Source organism: Pristis pectinata, chromosome 23 (genome assembly GCF_009764475.1).
Source record: "Pristis pectinata isolate sPriPec2 chromosome 23, sPriPec2.1.pri, whole genome shotgun sequence".
NCBI classification, from domain to species: domain Eukaryota; kingdom Metazoa; phylum Chordata; class Chondrichthyes; order Rhinopristiformes; family Pristidae; genus Pristis; species Pristis pectinata.
In genome coordinates this window covers 5,694,666-5,713,207 of record NC_067427.1, presented here as the reverse complement: position 1 = coordinate 5,713,207, position 18,542 = coordinate 5,694,666, and the positions used below count along the sequence as shown (strand labels likewise).

Here is an 18,542-nt window from a genome sequence, read left to right as displayed (position 1 = left end):
AGGATTGAGGGCAGGGTGGGGAACATTGTCTATATGGACTTTACCAAGGCCTTTGACAAGGTCCCGCATGGAAGGCTGTTCTGGAAGATTAGATTGCATGGGATCCAGGGAGAACTAGCTAAGTGGATACATAATTGGCTTGATGGTAGGAAGCAGAGGTTGATGGTGGAAGGCAATTTATCAGACTGGAGGCCTGCGACTAGTGGTGTGTCACAGGGATCGGTGCTGGGCTCATTGTTGTTCATCATCTATATAAATTATTTGGATGACAATGTACAAGGCATAGTTAGTAAGTTTGCCAATGACACCTAAAATAGTGAAGAAGGTTATTAAAAGTTACAGGGGGATCATGATCAACTAGGTAAGTGGGCAGAGGAATGGCAAATGGCGTTCAATTCAGATAAGTGCGAGGTGTTGCATTTTGGGAAGTTAAATCAGGGTTAAGGTTAGACTTTCGCAGTGAACAGTAGGGTCCTGGGGAGTGTTGTGGAACAGAGGGTCGTAGGAGTACAAATATATACTTTCCTGAAAGTGGCATCACAGGTAGACATGATGGTGAAGGTGTTTGGCATGCTGACCTTTATCAGTCAGGGCACTGAGTATAGGAGTTGGGATGTTATGTTGCAGTTGTACAAGATATTGGGAGGTCAATTTGGAATATTGTGTACAGTTTTGGTCACCCTGTTACAGGAATGATGTTATTAAGCTGGAAAGAAGGAAAGACAATTTACGAGAATATTGCCAGGACTCGAAGGCCTGAGTTGTATGGAGAGGTTGGTCAGGCTAGGACTTTATTCCTTGGAGTGTAGGAGATTGAGAGGTGACCTTAGAGGTGTATACAATCATAAGGGGCATAGACAGGGTGAATGTGCACAGTCTTTTCCCCCAGATTGGGGAATCAAAAACTAGAGGGCATAGGTTTAAGGTGAGGGGGGAAAGATTTAAAAGGGTCCTGAGGGGTCATTTATTCACACAGAGGGTGGTGCGTATATGAAATGAACTGCCAGAGGAAGTGGTAGAGGTAGGTACAATAACAACATTTAAAAGACATTTGGACAGGTACATGGATAGGAGAGGTTTAGAGGGATGTGGGGAAATGGAACTAGCTGAGGGGGGCATCTTGTTCTGCATGGACGAGGTGGGCTGAAGAACCTGTTTCCATACTATATTGACTCCTGTAACCCAGTTTGTGAGGATCATTGCTTGCCCACCGTCAGGAAGTGAGCACAAAATGGTGATCAATGCCTATGGGCGGCTAAATTTGAGGAGGATGTTCCACATCCCTTCTGACTGATAGAATCAAAGGCTTTAATGAGGTTGATGGCATAACATTGTGAGGAATTGTCTCAAGGCTGTATGTGTCTTAAAAGACCTTAGTACAATTTTTGAGATGTAAACATTCTACTATATGATATATTTTGGGGCTGCCAATAGCTACCGGGAGGTGAAGGAACAAATATGAGACCATGGAAAGTTGTAAAAGCAATGAGATGCTGGGGCCGTGACAAAGATCTTTGCATCCTCTTTAGCCATAGTGAGGTCCCAGATGACTGGACAGTAGCCAATGTTGTCCCTTTTGTTTAAGAAGAGCAATAGGGATAATCCAGCAAATTATAGGCTCGTAGTTTGCATCATTGGTTGTGAAGTTATTGGAGAAGGTTCTTAAGGATAGGATATACCCACATCTGGAAAAGCATGAACTTATTAAGGATGGCTTTGTGTGGAGGAGGTCATACTTTATGAACTTGATCAAGTTTTTTTTGAGGAGGTGGCAAAGCTGATTGGTGAGGATAGGGCAGTGGATGTTGTCTACATAGACAACATCCCTCATGATGGCTGATCCAGAAGATTAAGGCACGTGGGATCCAGAATGATTTGGTAGATTATGAGAGGCATAGATCGGGTAGATGGTCTTTTTCCCATGGTGGAAAAGTCAAAAGAGGGCATAGATTTAAAGTGAGAGGGGGGAAGTTTTATAGGAGATTTAAGAGGCAAGTTTTTTTCCCCACAGGGAGTGGCGGGTTCCTGGAATGGGCTGCCGGGGGAGCTGGTGGAAGCAGATACAATAGCAACTTTTAAGAGGCATCTAGACAGGCCCATGAACAGGTGGGGAATGGAGGGATATCGACTATGTGCAGGCAGATGGAATTAATTTAATTTAGCATCATGGTCAGCACAGATATGGTGGGCTGAAGGTCCCGTTCCTGTGCTGTACTGTTCTATGTTCAAGCACACAACACGTGTTCTCAGTCCCTGAGAATCTAGTTACTTAGCTTTTAGTAAAGCTGGTAGAATTTAAGTACTTAAGTTAATTTCTAAAACCTTTAGTTTAACTAAAATTTTGATAAGATTTTCTAAAGTAAATTTCCTTGATTGTTTAAAAACTTTCTCATCAAAGGTGTTTGGAATGTGATATTTCTGCTGTATCGTTAATTTATATTTTACAAAAAGAAGTTTGCTATCATTGAGGCTAATAATGGTTCACCATTGTTTATGGGCAAAAAGCGCATTCACTTTTTACAAGGGGGCGTAACACTCAAATCAAAATATGTTGCTTAGGTTGAACTATTTGGTTTTTTGAGAACTGGAGAGAGCTCTCTGTTGTAGTTTGTCTAGTGGTGTGAAGTTAATGTACTTGTGCAGTGGTTGAAAACTAAACTTGCCACGTAAAATTAAATCTTGACCATTTTCAAGTCTTGAGTGCCCTTTAATGATGTAACATGTATTAATTAGTCAACCAACCTCTCCGGTACTGGAAGTGCAATGTTTTATTTCTTCAGGTTTTAATTGTAGCCTATTTAAAAGTACACAGTTTTGTGTTTTGTAGACCTTTCTCTCTATCTAGTATTTCCTTAAATTTTGTTTTTTGTTCTTTTGCTTTTGTAATTGTTTTCACACACTCTAATTAAAAACCTAAATAGACAGGTCTAACTAATGGAAATACTGTTAGATGTCATGCCACAGGAAAATTATGTTCCATTGTTTCTTCCTCTGACCCTGCATGGGTTGAAAGTACAGAAAATTGCTAATACTCTTATAACTTTTGCCTCTTCCTCAGGAAGTTATATAGGGCACTTTTTGTTTATTTTAGCTCTCCCTTGTGAAAGTGTTTTGCCTTTGCATTGAGCTCCCACCTATATGGAATTTGAAGATGCAAGCATGTGCCCAAACATTTTGCATTGGATTACCCACGTGCTTTGTTAAGGAGTCCTGTGGCAGAGTGGGTGTAAAATAACTTGTAGCATAGTGTTAGATAAAACATCGAACACTTATTTATTAATGCAAGTACTGAGATTTAACAGATGAGTTAAACCTTTAAGTACATGCTTAAAATCTAAGTTGAAATTCTATGTGATTGCGTATTTCATTGCCAATTGTAAGACTATCATTTTTTTAAAAAAAGTTAACACATTGGGTCTCTAATGGATAACGGGCCAAATGCAGTTCAGTAAGACTTAATGAAGTCAAATTTCCTGTGAATTTCACTAATTTGGAGAATTGCACTTCCATTATATAATTGGTCATTTGCCCCAGGACTTGTAATGTGCTTTGCAGATGTGAGCTACTTTCATATGGTTGTTACGAACCAGCAACAAAAGAAACACACCGAGTCATGATTCAGTGTTTAAAAACTACTTTATTAATAACTACTTATGATAATAAGAAAAATAAAAGTAAAAATGTTAGAATGTTAGAAGTAATAATGTTAGAATCTTAAACATTAACCCCAAAAACTAAACTCATAGTGTGTGTGTGGCAACTCCCCAAACTCCACGTCCAGGAATGGTTCTTAAAGTTCAGTTCAGCAAACCATAAGGTGAAACATGAGCAAAGGCTTCTTCAGCAACCACCGTTGACTGAAGAGGAAATGTAGAGAGAAAATAGAGAGTAATTATGAAATCTAAATGTTCCACTTTGGAACCCAAAGGACACCTCAGTGTTTACTCAGCAGTGACCACTCCACCGCATCTGCCTCACCCTGAAAGGCTCTTGAATTGTGGCCATCCACACAAATACCTGTTTCCTTCTACAGGTCAACAACAAAGTGAACTCCACTGCTTTGTTCCAAAGTATCTGCCACCCCGAAAGGCATCCGAGATGTGGCCGTCCACACAAATACCTGTTTCCCTCTACAGGTTAACGACAAAGTGGACTCCACCGGATTACTCCAATAATCCATACGTGGATTTTAGTGACAGACACAGTTACTTTTTTTCATCCATCGATAGAGACTAGCAGGCTGATGTCTCCCTCTCTCTCTTCTCTCCTCCCACTGACTGCGACTGACTGCTTCAAAAACGTCATTATGTCCTTTATTTTCTGTTGTCGTAACCACGCCCCACACACACACACACACACACACACACACACACACACACACACACACACACACACACACCACTATGCTCTATCTTAAAGGGACATTCACCAATAGTAACCTAGTCCGTAACATGGTAGGTTTGATTATTCCAGAATGGCAACAAAACGTGGAAAGCAGTGAAATAATGTTGGCTTGAAGAGGCATGATAAACTGATTGTGGAAGTTGGTTCCTGCCACTTTTATGCTTGCGTTCCCCCCGCCCCAGCATTGTGCTTAATGTAATTCGGAATGTAATTACGGAGCTACTGGAGGAATTTAATAGATTACAGTTACTAGGGGAATGAATGTAGGGAAGGACGAAGTTTCAGTTGGGAATTGGGACCTGGAAGATTAAGTTGAATTGGTGGGGTGGGGGGAATCGGTGGTGGGAGTTGGGTTTGCAGATGTATCATTTGAATAGTTAAGATAATGGGTGACGTCTTTGTAGGATCAGCACAGAGGCCACTAGTGAGAGCCCACAAGTCATGAGGGTTGGTGAGTGTAGGTTAAGCAGAAAGCTTAAGAGTTCTACCAGTAGGAAGGTCCATGTGTCAAATGCCATAACTGATCACGTTAGGCTGGTCTCCTTGTAAGTCACACTGAAGCAGACCTTGTGCAGGCGTGCTTCTACATGAGTGGCCCGCATTGTTTGCGGACCATGTATCCATGAAAGAGTTCCGTGCAATGCCATTCTGCACATGTCTGAATGCCTTCTGTGCAAGGCTGACCCAGAGCCAATTTAACCTCCTGATAGCTGTACATTAAGTGCCCTTTCCAATTTAGCAATTGAACTGTTGATTACATTTCTTTGCATGGTGCACAAAAATGTTGTGCTGTGGCAGAGAATTTCTGAGCCATTGTCTTGTCACTCATAGCAAATATAAAGCCTGTTTTTGAAATGACCCAGTTGGATGGCATGGTCCTTGTCTTCAATGCTTTCTCTAGCATAATGGTGCAGGATAAAATAGAAATACAAGAAAATGTTTGGAAGAGGACTGAGTAATACAGTGAATTCATCACAAAGACGTCCTTGCTTGATGTGAAATACAAGGTCATTTAGCTGATGGGCTATCATCAGACAGGATTTAATTTCATTCCACGGCCCATTAATTTCCCATCTTTTCAGACAGCAATAATGCGCACATGATATACACAGTGACTGACAAAAAGTGAACTTGCCAATAACTTAAAAATTGAAAAGCTAGATTGGTTGCTTTGTTTTCAGCTTCTGAGAGTTTGGGTGCCATTTTTATTTGCTTATTGTATTGCACAAAGAAGAGAGAGATCGTTGATTCTTTTCCTCCTTGTATAGTCTGATATTACAAATCTGTCTCAGTCCTAAATCTCTCTCACCAGCTTCTATTTAGGTTATGTTTACAAAAAATTAAGAGATTCTACAGTATTTATTTTGTTTGCATTTTATTGCCGTAGAATTCAGAGTCAGAGAGAAATTTCTCACTGTGTTAGTGACATTGCAAATAGCATTAATTTAGTATTCAGTTTGGTGTGTCAAACTAGATCATAAACGATGTCTTTAAAACATTTGTGATTTCTTCTGAAGTAACCAGGAAATTCTTTCTGTTTATGAACTCATGGACATGTGGATCTAGAAACTCTTCCCCAGATGGCAGCAGTAGACCTGTTCTATAGTAGTGAAGGGGGTCGTGCACTCCGCCTCTGAAATTCAGTCCCACTGATTGGGATGAATTTCTAGTTAATAGTGACTGGAGGCAATTTTTCCCATTTTAAAGATGAATAAAAATTGCTGATTCCATTCATGCCAGGGTCCTTCAGTACCTTAAGAGAGAGATCCAAGTGTATGTTTAATAAATTAACTTTCTATTGCAGATTGGAACATGGGTAGCACAAGAACCAGAATAGAATACCCGAGTAATTTCTGCTTATTCTTTATCCTGCTTCTCTCCTAGAGATGATTAAAGCACATTTAAAACAACATATAACATGTGGATACTGGAAACTTAAAGTCCTAAAATAATTGTTTTTGGTTCATAAACACATGGATTTGTGCTTAAGATACAGATACTGACAGCCCTGTACCACCCACAGAATACTGGAGGAACTCAGCAGGTCCTCCATCCGCTTGGCTACTGGGAAAGAAGAATCCATTTATGTTTCTCAAGCCACTGCTCCCGTTGTTGATATTGATTACATACGTTACAGACAAAGATTGAACATTTAGCATTTGGAGACTGAGAAAAAGATTTCAACTCAGTTTTGTAAAATAAAAACAGTGATAAATTAATACTCTACCATTGTTTGTATTTTGAAAAAAGCTTTTTTGGTGTCATTGGTATTTATTCGCTTATAACATATGCATACAAAGAATTTTTATCACCCAGAGGGTAGTTGGAATCCTGAGGGTTTGGTGGAGGCAGACACTCTAACAAAATTGAAGAAGCGTCAGGATGAGCATTTGAATCGGCCAGGCATAGTAGAACATAAAACAGTACAGCACAGGAACAGGCCCTTCGGCCCACAATGTTGTGCTGAACTAACTAAATTAGTAATCAACTGCCCAACTAAACTAATCCCTTCTGACTACACAATGTCCATATCCTTCCAGTTCCTGCACATTCATGGGGCTATCTAAGAGCATTATGAACACCTGCCTTTATCTTAATTGCCTCCAACCATCACCATTCCAGGCATCCATCTCTCTCTGTGTAAAAAAAAAAACTTGTCCTGCACAGTTCCTTTGAATTTATTCCCTCTCACCTTAAATGTATGCTCTCTGGTATTAGACATTTTAACCCTGGGAGAAAGATACTGGCTGTCTACTCTATCTATGCCCCTCATAATCTTGTAAACCTCTATCAGATCTCCCCTGAGCCTCCACCACTCCAGAGAAAACATTCCAAGTTTGTCCAACCTCTCCTTATAGCACATGCCGTCTAATCCAGGCAGCATCCTGGTAAACTTCTTCTGCACCTTCCCCAAAGCCTTGACATCCTTCCTATACTGTGGTGACCAGAACTGAATGCAATACTCCAGATGCGGCCTAACCAGAGTTTTGCAAAGCTGCAACATAACTCCCGACTCTTGAACTCAATTCCTCGACTAATAAAGGCAAGCATGCCGTATGCCTTCTTTACCACCCTACCAACCTGTGTAGCCACTTTCAGGGAGCTGTGGACTCGGACCCCAAGATCCGTCTGCACATCAACACTGGTAAGGGTCTTGCTATTAACTGTGTACTGTCTCTTTACATTTGATCCCTTAAAGTGCACCATGTCACATTTGGCCCGGTTAAACTCCATCTGCCATTTCTCTGCCCATATCTGCAACTGATCTATATCCCACTTTATCCTTTGGCAGTCTTCTACGCTATCCACAACACCACAAATCTTTGTATCCTCTGCAAACTTGCCAACCCACCCATCTATGTTTTCATCCAGCATGCATGTATGTATGTATGTGCACTTAATGATCAGCATGGACATGGTGAGCTGAAGGGCCTGTTTCTGCACACTATGACCCACCGTTTTTTATCAATTGGCTGTCGTCACAATGCAATTCTCAAATTACCTCGCTTTGGAGTTTTGTATATTAACATGCACATTTATCAAGTCTTGTGTTTATAAAGTGATTCTTATGACTTTTAGATGTTCCCCAAGTGCTTTACAGTTGTACTTTGAAGTGTAGGCACTTGTGAAGATTTGTACACTGAGCTCCCACAAACAGTAATCTGATAATGAGCAGATCATGTTTGCCCCATTAATTGACATTTTAAAAACATTGAGTTGGACACTGAGAATAATTCCCTTGCCAAACACAGATCAATACATTTTTAACTGTTAACGGAATCTTCGGTATGGAGATGAGGCACGAAAATTAGTTTTAATGGAGAAAGGTCAGCCGTGATCTCATTGAAAGGAAGAATAAGCTGAAGGGGCTGAATGGCCTGCTCTTGCTCCTACTGCTTTTTTTTGTTTGTATGAAATAGTTCCATCGGACCTTTGTATATCTGAGAGCACAATAGGGTTTTGTTAAGATATCATCTGAAAGACAGCATCTCCAACTGTTTTGCACTATCTTGGTACCTCACTGGTATGAGATGCCACTTGTAATTTGGCAGAATTTCAGATTTTTTTTTGGTTGGTTTTATATTTACAGAAGTGCAGTTTCTTAAAAAAAAACATGACTGTTGCCTTGATTCAGCGTGCTGTGTGCGTTTTACTGCACACGGCATGCCGAATAACTTGCTTGCAAAACAGATGTAATTTATTAGTGTGTTTTGCCCACCACCAATTTGATAAATTTAAGTTGTTAATATTTCAGTTGATGTTTGAAATATTAAATATACCAATTATTCTTGCAGTTAAATTATTTAATTAAAACGACAGCATTAGAGGAATATTCTTTTCTGACTAGTAATGCAATTTTCTGTGCCGTTGATAGGTTTGGAAACAGTTGTTACTTGTACTTTTAAAACTCACCATTAACATGGTGCCGTTAATGGCAGAGAAAATGTATTGCAATGAAATTGGTGAAGAATCATGACCAGCACTTGTCTTGCAACTAACCATGTGGAAATATTTACAAGCTGATGATGACTGATTTACAAGCTGATGATGACTGACTTGCAACCTCTGTAAAGACCAAATGCTAACTTTTGCAAAGATACTAACATATTCAAAAAATAATTTAGAAGTCTTTTGTGAAGTGTAGTACTAAGTAATTACTACATTCCTCTACAGTAATATCTCTGGGGTGGGGGGCGGGGGTGGAAAACAAAACAACTGCAGAATTTTGGAGGCAATGACCTGCAAACTCTCTTGGCCCGGGAGAAGACGATAACTGAAGGGAATGGACGACAAGAGCAGACTACAAAATAATTTGGGTGGCGTGGATAGAGTTGGCAGGACCCTGAGTTAACATTTTTATGCTTGAGGATGAAAATCTGTTTTGTTTCTGCTCATCTGGATTTGCAATGATGTTTGTTCACAGTTTTCTGGTGATTAAAGGTTTCTTTGCTGTAAATTTTAATCTTGCCTTGTTCATACTTGTGTTACCATGGGGAATAATTTCACAGACATTTTGAACTTGCTGATTTCCCTCCATTCCATTGTTGGGATTCCAGAGGGAATGATGATAACCCAAGATTCAGTTGATTGTGATTTTTAAGTCCCATGTTTGCCCTCAGCACCATCAGCCAAATAGACGTCTGTAGTTGTACCTTTCCAATGCTGCAGTACTGGTGTCAAAAGTTGCCACGGCGTTGGATATATTTGAAATATTAATGAGTGATTTGGAAAGGTACAGATGCCAAAAGGATAAGATTACCACAAAGCAGAGACGAAACTGCTGCTTCACTTGGTTTACTTTGTTCACATGTAATCCTTGTCCGTACAACGTTGGGCATTGCCCAGATAGATTATTATCCCAGGATTATTGCTTAATCTTAAAAAAAAAATACTTATTCTGGTATTTTGTCTGAAAAAACAAGGAAACATTTGTTGCCTGCATCAAGAAGTGTTTTTGCCTGAACTTCATTTCCTGCTTTAGTTTTCTGGGCTGGTGGCAGATTTCCAACAACACCAGTCTGCTGTCTTTTAATTGGGGATTCGGGCAGTTGCCCTGAGGGGTGGCATGTTAAGTACCAATGTTGCACCAAAGAATATGATCTTAGACCATTGCAAACATTTCCAATTCCTTCTGTGTATCAAAATCTTCACCCTCTGTCTCATTATATATTCCTTTTTAACAGAAAGATTATTCCCTCTTTTGTACCGTATCCTTTTGGTATTCATTGCACTGTTTCAAATGCATTTCAGACCACTCTGAGAAAGTCAAATATACCCAAGATACCCAAATTCCAGCATTTATTTTTCAATATTTCTGCATTAGTATGCTATATTGTTCACTGAAATTTATAATATTTCAACTGCCGTAATTCCCAAATCCTGAGGGAATAATGCTCGAGTTAGATTAACTACACAAACTAAGTGAACTTCAGTGCTCCTCAAATACCAAGTATGGTTTCCAGGAAACAAACAAAGATTGGAAATTTTTTTTGTCCTTTGGTAATTGTCTTTAGAAGGAGGCAAAATTTCAGTACATTAAATCATAATTTTACTCAGAATTTCTGAAATCATTCACTTGCATTCCATCAGGAAACCATCAACCCTGACATTCGTAGACTTAATGTTGGCTCCGGCAAGTTAGCAATGAGTGCATTGAATAACTTGAAATAAAATTGCCAGCAAATAATTGTAACAGTTCAGTTTGCAGTTTTTTTTCCTATACTGGATATACTTATCCATATTTAACAATTCTGTTTCTCTCCATTTTGAGTTGGGTAAAACAAATGAACTATTAAGAACTATCCCCGTCTAATTGAAAACAATCAAAGTGACTATTGGAATGGTCAAGTGAACAAAGCAACTAGGTGCAGATTTAATGGAAAGCAAATTAGCTGTAGATTCACCAAGGAACAAAATCTAACCAGATGGATCAAATTTTCTTCCTAATTTCATCATTTGGTAATCTTTTAAACTCTAATTCTTTCATGTATTGGTTACATTATCTCAAACTTGTACATTTGAGATAATGGACAAATATAATGAAACTGAAGCAATTCTGATGAAGGCAGTGTGGATTTTTTTGAGCAAGGCTCCCAAATAAGTTGCACTGGAGGGGCTGCATAGAAGATTCACCAGGAAGGAAAGCTTCGGCTGTGTGGAGAGAATGGATCGACTGGTTTGTTTTCTTTGCAGTGGAGGGGGCTGAGGGAACTGACGGTGGAATTGAGGGGCTTGGACGAGGTAGATAGTGAGAGACTTTAATGCATAGTAGAGGTTTCTATAACTAGAGGGAATAGTTTTAAGGTAACCATAGAAGAGTGTTTCATCCAGAGGGTGGTTGAAGTCTAGAACATGCTGCGTGAGGGGGTATGGTGGCAGGTATTCTCGCAACAGTTAAGAGGTATTTAGATAAGCACTGAAGACACAGAAGGCTATGGGATGAGGGTTGGAAAATGGGATTAATAAGATGGGGTCTTGATGTGTGGTATGGATACGATAGAGCAAAGAGCCTCATTCCATGCTATATAACTCTGGGACTCAGTTATGACATTAACAATATTAATTTAGTTACTCATTTGATAGCATAAGTGCACAGTTCTAGTTTTAAATCTGTCTTCTGCCTTCGTCAATCACTTGTCATTGTCCACTGGCTCAAGTTTCAACCCATTAAATTTAGATCATTAACTTCTAACAGGGATTTACCGCAATATGGGCAAAAGCAGTGGCAGTCATATTTTGGACGGACTTTCGATGTTTACACCAAACTTTGGAAGTTTCAACAGCAGCACAGGTGAGAGAAATTTTACTTTACAGACTCTTCAGTATTTTGTTTTCAACAAATTATTGTCATAGAGAAAATTGATAATTGATAATCTTGTCACCCTTTTTGTGGGTTTGATTGCATGAAGTAATTCTAGCATAAAAGACTTGGTGAAATTACCATTGGTGTGCAGATCTTTGAGCTGTGGTGTTTCATGGCCACCATCATGCATCTAGGATTATTTGTCACAATTTTTTTTTAGAAGCAATAAACAATCTGCTGGAGGAATTGAGGAGGTCAAGCAGCATTTGTTGGGAGGGTTGGGAGGAAGGAATTGTTGATGGTTCGGGTCAAATGTGTGCTGCCCTGGCCTGTGTCAATCTCTCAAGGCGTGTGATTTTGTACTGGCACCAACCAGAGTCCCATCCTTGCAGTTTTTCCCAGTTAACGTAATTTAGAGATCTCAGATCTCAGTTTGTGTATCTCAGACGTTCTTCTAAAGATGGTGTGAAAGTTTGGGTAGGGGATCTTTATCAGAACATAATTATTTTATTGCAATTTTCTGTATTTTGTCAGTTTGTCTGGAAATAGATTTATAGGGCTTAATTTTAACTGTCCAAAGACCCATTAAATAGACCAATCAGCAATGGTAAAATGTTTGTCCTTGTTTACCCACAGGATTTGTTCTTTGCATTCTGAATATGTGTGTGAGAAGCTTGTTACTTCAATTCCCGATACCATAATGTATATAATGGAAATGTCTAAAAGAAACAGATGGAAAATCAACCATTTCATTCAAAGAGTCACTTAAATCATACTGTCATACCAATATGAGGGTCTTTGTTGCATACCGTCCAACTTGCATTGTTGTATCAGTAACAAACTAGTCATTTTCATTAAAATATAATGTTTCCTTGTTTAATGTTTTATGCCTATTTAAATATATACTATCAATATATTGAGTGGGTTTTACAATGATCAAACAATTATTTGTATTTTGTTCATTATTGCACCTGCTCAGTTTTCATTTTGGTCTTATAATTATTGGACCATAAAAATAGCTCAAGCTAAAAGTATCTATGGAGTTTGTTTTGAAGGTTTAGATCATAAAATGTATCAAATGCTTTCTTCACAATGAGCATGGGATATTTTATTTGTCTACCTTTCATCCTAGGCAAATCCTGGATAATAGGTACGGCCTGAAGCGGTGGCAAATTGGAGAAATTGCTTCGAAAATAGGACAACTCTACTACCATTATTAGTAAGCATGAGTTTTGGATTGTTCAAAAGCAAATCAAAGAGTATGAAACTTTGGAAAAATCACTTGTTTAAAGCACTGTTTTTTTCTGTTAGTGCTTTAAATGCCTGAATTTTGCTGTTGAGTTCTATGCACAGAGGCAGCATTTCAGGCAATTCATAACCTTTTGCCTGATTGTGATTTTCCTCCATTAATCCCATATCCCTTAATATCTAAGATTATATTGATCTCTGTCTTAAATATCAGTAGTGTCTGAGCTTCCACAGTCTTCTTGGTTCCAAAGATTCACCACTCTGGGTCAAGAAATTTCTTCTTGCCTGTGTCTTAGGGAATGGGCCCTTTGGGCCATCACCTCCATGCCAACCTGTTTACCCTACATCTGCCCGCACTGGGACAATATGCTGAGGCTGTGACCCTTGCTTCTAGACATGCAGTCAGTGAATAATCAACTCTGCGTCCATCTTGTCAAGCAGTAGAATAATTTTGTGAATTTCAGTGAGATCACTTCTCATTCTTCAAGAGAGTTCTTTGAAATTCTGCTTAATTTTTCCCTGTACAGCAAATTTGTCATCCCAGAAATCAATCTGTTGTACCTCTATTACAAGTATATTCTTCCTTTGGCAGGGAGACCAGATCCCACAGTATTCTAAATGCAATCTCACCAGGGACTTTTCTAATTTGGAAAAGATATCATTACTCTTGTATTTAAATCCTCTTACCCAATAAGGCTATTGTACCTGCAAGTCAGCTTTCAGTGATTTGTTTAAAAGAACACCCAGATCTCTGAACACTAGTACCTTTTAATCTCTCACCATTTAAAAGGAATAATCTGCTTTTCCTTCTACCAAAGTAGTTGACCTCACAATTTTCCGCATTATAATCTATCTACTATGTCCTCGTCTATATATTCCCCTGAAGTCTCTCACCATCCTCCTCACAGTCCACAAGCTACCTATCTTTTTATTCTGGCTCCAGCCCTCTTCCTTTCCAGTCCTGGTGAAGGGTCTTGACCTGAAACGTTGACTGTTTATTTCTCTTCATAGATGCTGTCTGACCTCCTGAGTTCCTCCAGCATTTTGTGTGTATTGCTCCAGATTGCAATATCTGCAGAATCTCTCTACTCTGTTACCATACTCTCTAATATTTTTGTAATAACTTTCTTGAAAACCTTCTGAAAATCCAAATGTATCACATTATCTTGTTTGTTCATCCTTATCTATCCTGCTAATTGCAGCTTCAAAAAAACACCAATAGATTTGTCAAATGTGATTTCCCTCTCTCAAATCCACATTGACTTTTCTGAGTGCCCTGTTACAGATTCTTTAACATAAAACTTAGAGGATATGGAGGAGGGTAGGAGGAAGAACTTGAAGAAAAAGAGGTTCTTTGCCAGATGCAACAGTACTTGTTTCCTTAGAAGCGAATGGTGAATAGTCTAGCTTGAAAGACCAAGTTTAAGGGGAGTTAACATTTTTATTGATTTTTTTTTCTCATGACTTTTATGTTCTTGCACAACTTTAACTTTTCCCTTCTGTTTCCAATATGATCTGGTCTCTCTTTTGTTTTCCTGCCACCCTTTTACCTAGCTTGCGTACTTCTGAGACCAGTTATCTTAATGAAGCATTTTCCTTCTACTCTGCAATAAGGCAAAGGGCCTATTATTCCCAGGTCACCAAGGAAGATAGGTAAGGTTTCATACCTGTATTGTTTCTGCAATTTCCTCACAACGTATAAGGAGGCTTAGATCTGTGGTTTAGTTTCATAAGTAACCTCAGCATATTTATAACCACAAAGTGGTACAGGCATAATTTGTTATGTACTTGGTTATACATTGATTTTTTTCGTGTGGTTCATTTTACAGAACTTCGTCTTTGTTTTCCATTATGGATTGTAACTTTTAGAATTTTAACAAATACTCTTGAATTAGAGTAATGAATTGGAAACAGTCTAAATTACTTGCAGATAATTCAGTTTGTTAATTTTATCTGTACTTATAAACATTTTTCACTTGTTTCTTGGTTGAATGAGTCACCAATGTTTCCTGGTTTTGAGTTTTCAAGTTGCACTACTCTTTTGTAGGCCTGAGCTTGTAGTTAAAAAGCTTCGGTATTATGCTCGATACATAGTAGTTTGTCTTCTGCTCAACAAAATGGACCTCGTCAGAGATCTTGTTAAGGTATGCTCTTTTTGTGAATTGTACATGATGCTTTTATTAATCATGCTCTTAATTTTTTTTAACTAAACTCTATAGTTTTGAACTATTTTTGGTCTTTTCCTTTTGATCTATTTCTTTAGATCTGTTTCTTTGTCTTTTGATTCAATTTCTTCTCTGTTTTCCAATATTGCAGACCCCAGTACTCTGCAAGCCCCCTTCCCCCTGGCTTCTTGCCAAGACTCAGCCAAAATATTCAAAACCCTGGCATACTTCTTGACCAATAGATGAATTTCAAACTTGTGCTATCCTCATGTAAACTATAAATTTCTAGCTTAAGTTTATTTCTTCATCAGTCCTTCCTTCACCCCATACCCCTGCTGGGAACCAGTTTTCAGTGAGTCTTCTATCTATTCTCCCCTGCCCTCCATTACCTGTAACTTACAGCAAGAACAATACTCGGTCAAAGGCATCCCATTCTTCAGGGTCCGCTCCCCCACCCACCCACCCATCTTTCACCTTGTCGTTGCTGATGTACTGAATTTAAAACCTATGTCCTCAACTTTAAATCCCCTTACAGTCCTGGACCATCCCTCTTTGGTATCTTTCAGCTTTTCATCCTTCATTTTTTTTTAAATGATTTCAAAAATCACCTGTTTGAATTGATTAAGCTTTCCATGAATTACCCCAACACACTTCCTCCATGATTTTTCTATACTGATTAAAAAATCAATCTCATAGTTTCTTCTGTAAATGACATAAAATTTGTTTTATCTGACAGATTTGCAGCAGTTAAATTTTAGAGCAGTCTTAACATGTAAAGCCTTCTCTCATTGGAAATTTGGAATTGTTCATGGTTGAATTGATAATGTTCCACCACTGCCAGCCTTTTGAACAAAACAAATCTAAGCAGAACAGCATTTCATTACACCACTGCAATTACCATTTTGTTCCTGAGTGCAATTACTATCTGATGCTGTTTGCCAGGGAAAGAGGTGGCACAGTGATCTGTTTACAATTGTTTCTGCTCTTTCCCATTGTGCTGGTTTAAGTTTACACATATCGCTTTGAAAATGGTAATCTCGTTATTATGGTGCTACAGCATACACTAAAGTGGTTTCTAATTTTAACAGGAATTGTCAGATGAAATTGAAGATTATACACATCGCTTCAACACTGAAGATCAGTTAGAGTGGAATCTTGTACTACAAGAAGTGGCAGCTTTTGTTGAGGTAATCGTAACTGGTATAACATAAGAATTTACATCACCGTGTCATTTCTTTGTTTAATATCACATGAGTATTATCATCTACTGCTACGTGTTACTGCAATATTTTCTGTTAGTGCTGATAGTGCTGTAGCAGTAAAGATGTTAATGCAGTTGATGCCTGTTATGGCAGGTTATGGCAGTGGTAAGTCCTAAGGCAGAGTATTGGAATCTTGACAAATAATCAAACTCGTCCATTGAAGCTGGATAGAGTTTTATCAGTGCTTAGTTGGATGATTGCCAAAGGGAAGAAGTGGAAGAACAGGTTTTTACTGAACTGCTCCAGTAATAGAAAACCATTTGGATAGCTATCAATTATTACCACTACTTGTTCTGTCTTATTTAATGAAGGAAGTGTGTTAATTAAGTAATGGTAGCGGAGACCAAATGGTGTGTGTAAAATAAAGTACAAATTTTTTTCCTCATTAAATCAATATATTAATTCCCATTTAGTTAAAGTGATTTATGAACAAGATTCATTCTGTACATTCATTCTAAATTCATTTGGAGGATTGTGAAGGTAAAAATTGGTTATGTCCTAAAAATAACTTAAATTGGAACTTCATCTGTTTGCTGAAATATGTGATGTCTTTATTGTAATAAATTCACTGTTTAACACAAGTCCAAAGGTAGAGACAGGCATTGGAGAAACCTTTATTTCATCAGTTTTGTTTTTCAAACATACCATGAAGAAATTAGAATCACTTAATGGTAATTTTGTACACCCTGTCATAAAATATTTTGCACATAGTGGAGTATCCCCTTTGTTGTTCAGCAGTACCCTTTTGGTTCTTGCCTTGTTTGGTGTCACCTGCTTAGGTAACCTGTTTAAAAAAAAAAGTAATGTTTTCTGCAAGCTTATGTGCAGTATTTACTGTCACTGTCAAAGGTGCAAAATGTACCTGTCTATTTAGCTGGCAGAATTTGCTTTTTATTAAGGAACTCTGTGGCACAATCCAAACCCAGTAAAATGGGAGAAGAGCAGAAATAGTGGAAAATTCCTTTTTGTAAATGCAGGTCTTCCCCTGGGTTACAACAGGGTTCCATTCCTCTGAACTGGTTGTGACCCAAAACAGTTTGCAAGTTGGAAATAGGGCTGTGAACAGAGGTTCCCACACAACAGAGGATGCCTGTAGCCCTGCAGGCAGCCGGCAAATCCATCGTAATGGTCTCCCAAAACGCTCATTTGTACATTATGGCGCTGTACATAAGTCAGGTGTTTCATGAGCTGGGGAGGACCTGCAGTAGAAATATCACTAAATTTGATAAAGCTTGTGGTCTATTATTTTTAGTTGCTTGTTCTCAGTTGGAGATGGGCAGTCGCCTTCAGATTATCCAATCACATTTTATACAAAGAACTTGATTAAACTGTAATTAATTATTAATTTAGCCAAATTAAATGGACATGATTGGGAAGCCCAAGTAAATTATAGGATGAGATTCAAAAATTGCGGTTGCATTCTGGAGAAACTGAGCAAAATTATGGAAAAGTAATTTTTGATTTATTAATAACAGCGATTAACAGAAGTCAGTTGGCTTTCACCCAATTACTGTTACTCACATTGTGCTCACTACCCTTTGCTTGATCTCTCACTGTCTCTCTCAAACTCTGTTTGCCCCACATTCTCACTCGCTCTTGCAGAACCTTGACCATCTCTTTCTCCCTCACTCTTCTTAGACTCCTGCTCTCTCTCATGGCACCCTCTGACACCACCACCCACCCCCCCCCCCCCCCCCCCCCCCCCCCCCCCCCCCCCCCCCACCCCCAGCTCCTGTGCACCCACTGTTTAGATAGGGCCATAGTAATATTTCTCATCTACTAATTTTTTTTCGTTCTAAACTAATAGCATAAACGTTTTTCATAATACCTAAAACTGGAAAAATTGGAGCGTGCAGCTTGGTTAGAAAATCTGTGCAAATGATGGAAGTAAAATAAAACTGTTAGCTTGGATAGATAATTTAATAAGATGGTTGACTAAGATTCCATTTTAAATAAAGCCCAACATAACATTTTTCTGAATGCCTGTAAGCCTTTACTTGCTCCTGCTGTATCTGAGAAGCATCTTCAGTGGCATTTGTGTCATTTTTACATGGGTACCTGTTTCCATGATTTCTTCCCGATGGGGAATTGTCTGAATTTTCCTCTTGACCTCGTCTGTTGCAGTAGATCCGGCATTTGAAATTTGTAGCCTGCCATTTC

At 38.7% G+C, this 18,542-nt stretch overlaps 1 protein-coding gene across 1 annotated transcript in view; it reads left to right on the top strand.

The window, feature by feature from the left end:
* scai (suppressor of cancer cell invasion) overlaps positions 1-18,542 on the top strand; it is a 95,264-nt gene that overhangs the window by 47,978 nt on the left and 28,744 nt on the right. Inside the window, 5 exon segments of the mRNA XM_052036997.1 lie at positions 11,600-11,695; positions 12,840-12,926; positions 14,510-14,608; positions 15,003-15,099; positions 16,209-16,307. Coding sequence (XP_051892957.1) covers positions 11,600-11,695; positions 12,840-12,926; positions 14,510-14,608; positions 15,003-15,099; positions 16,209-16,307 — 478 coding nt within the window.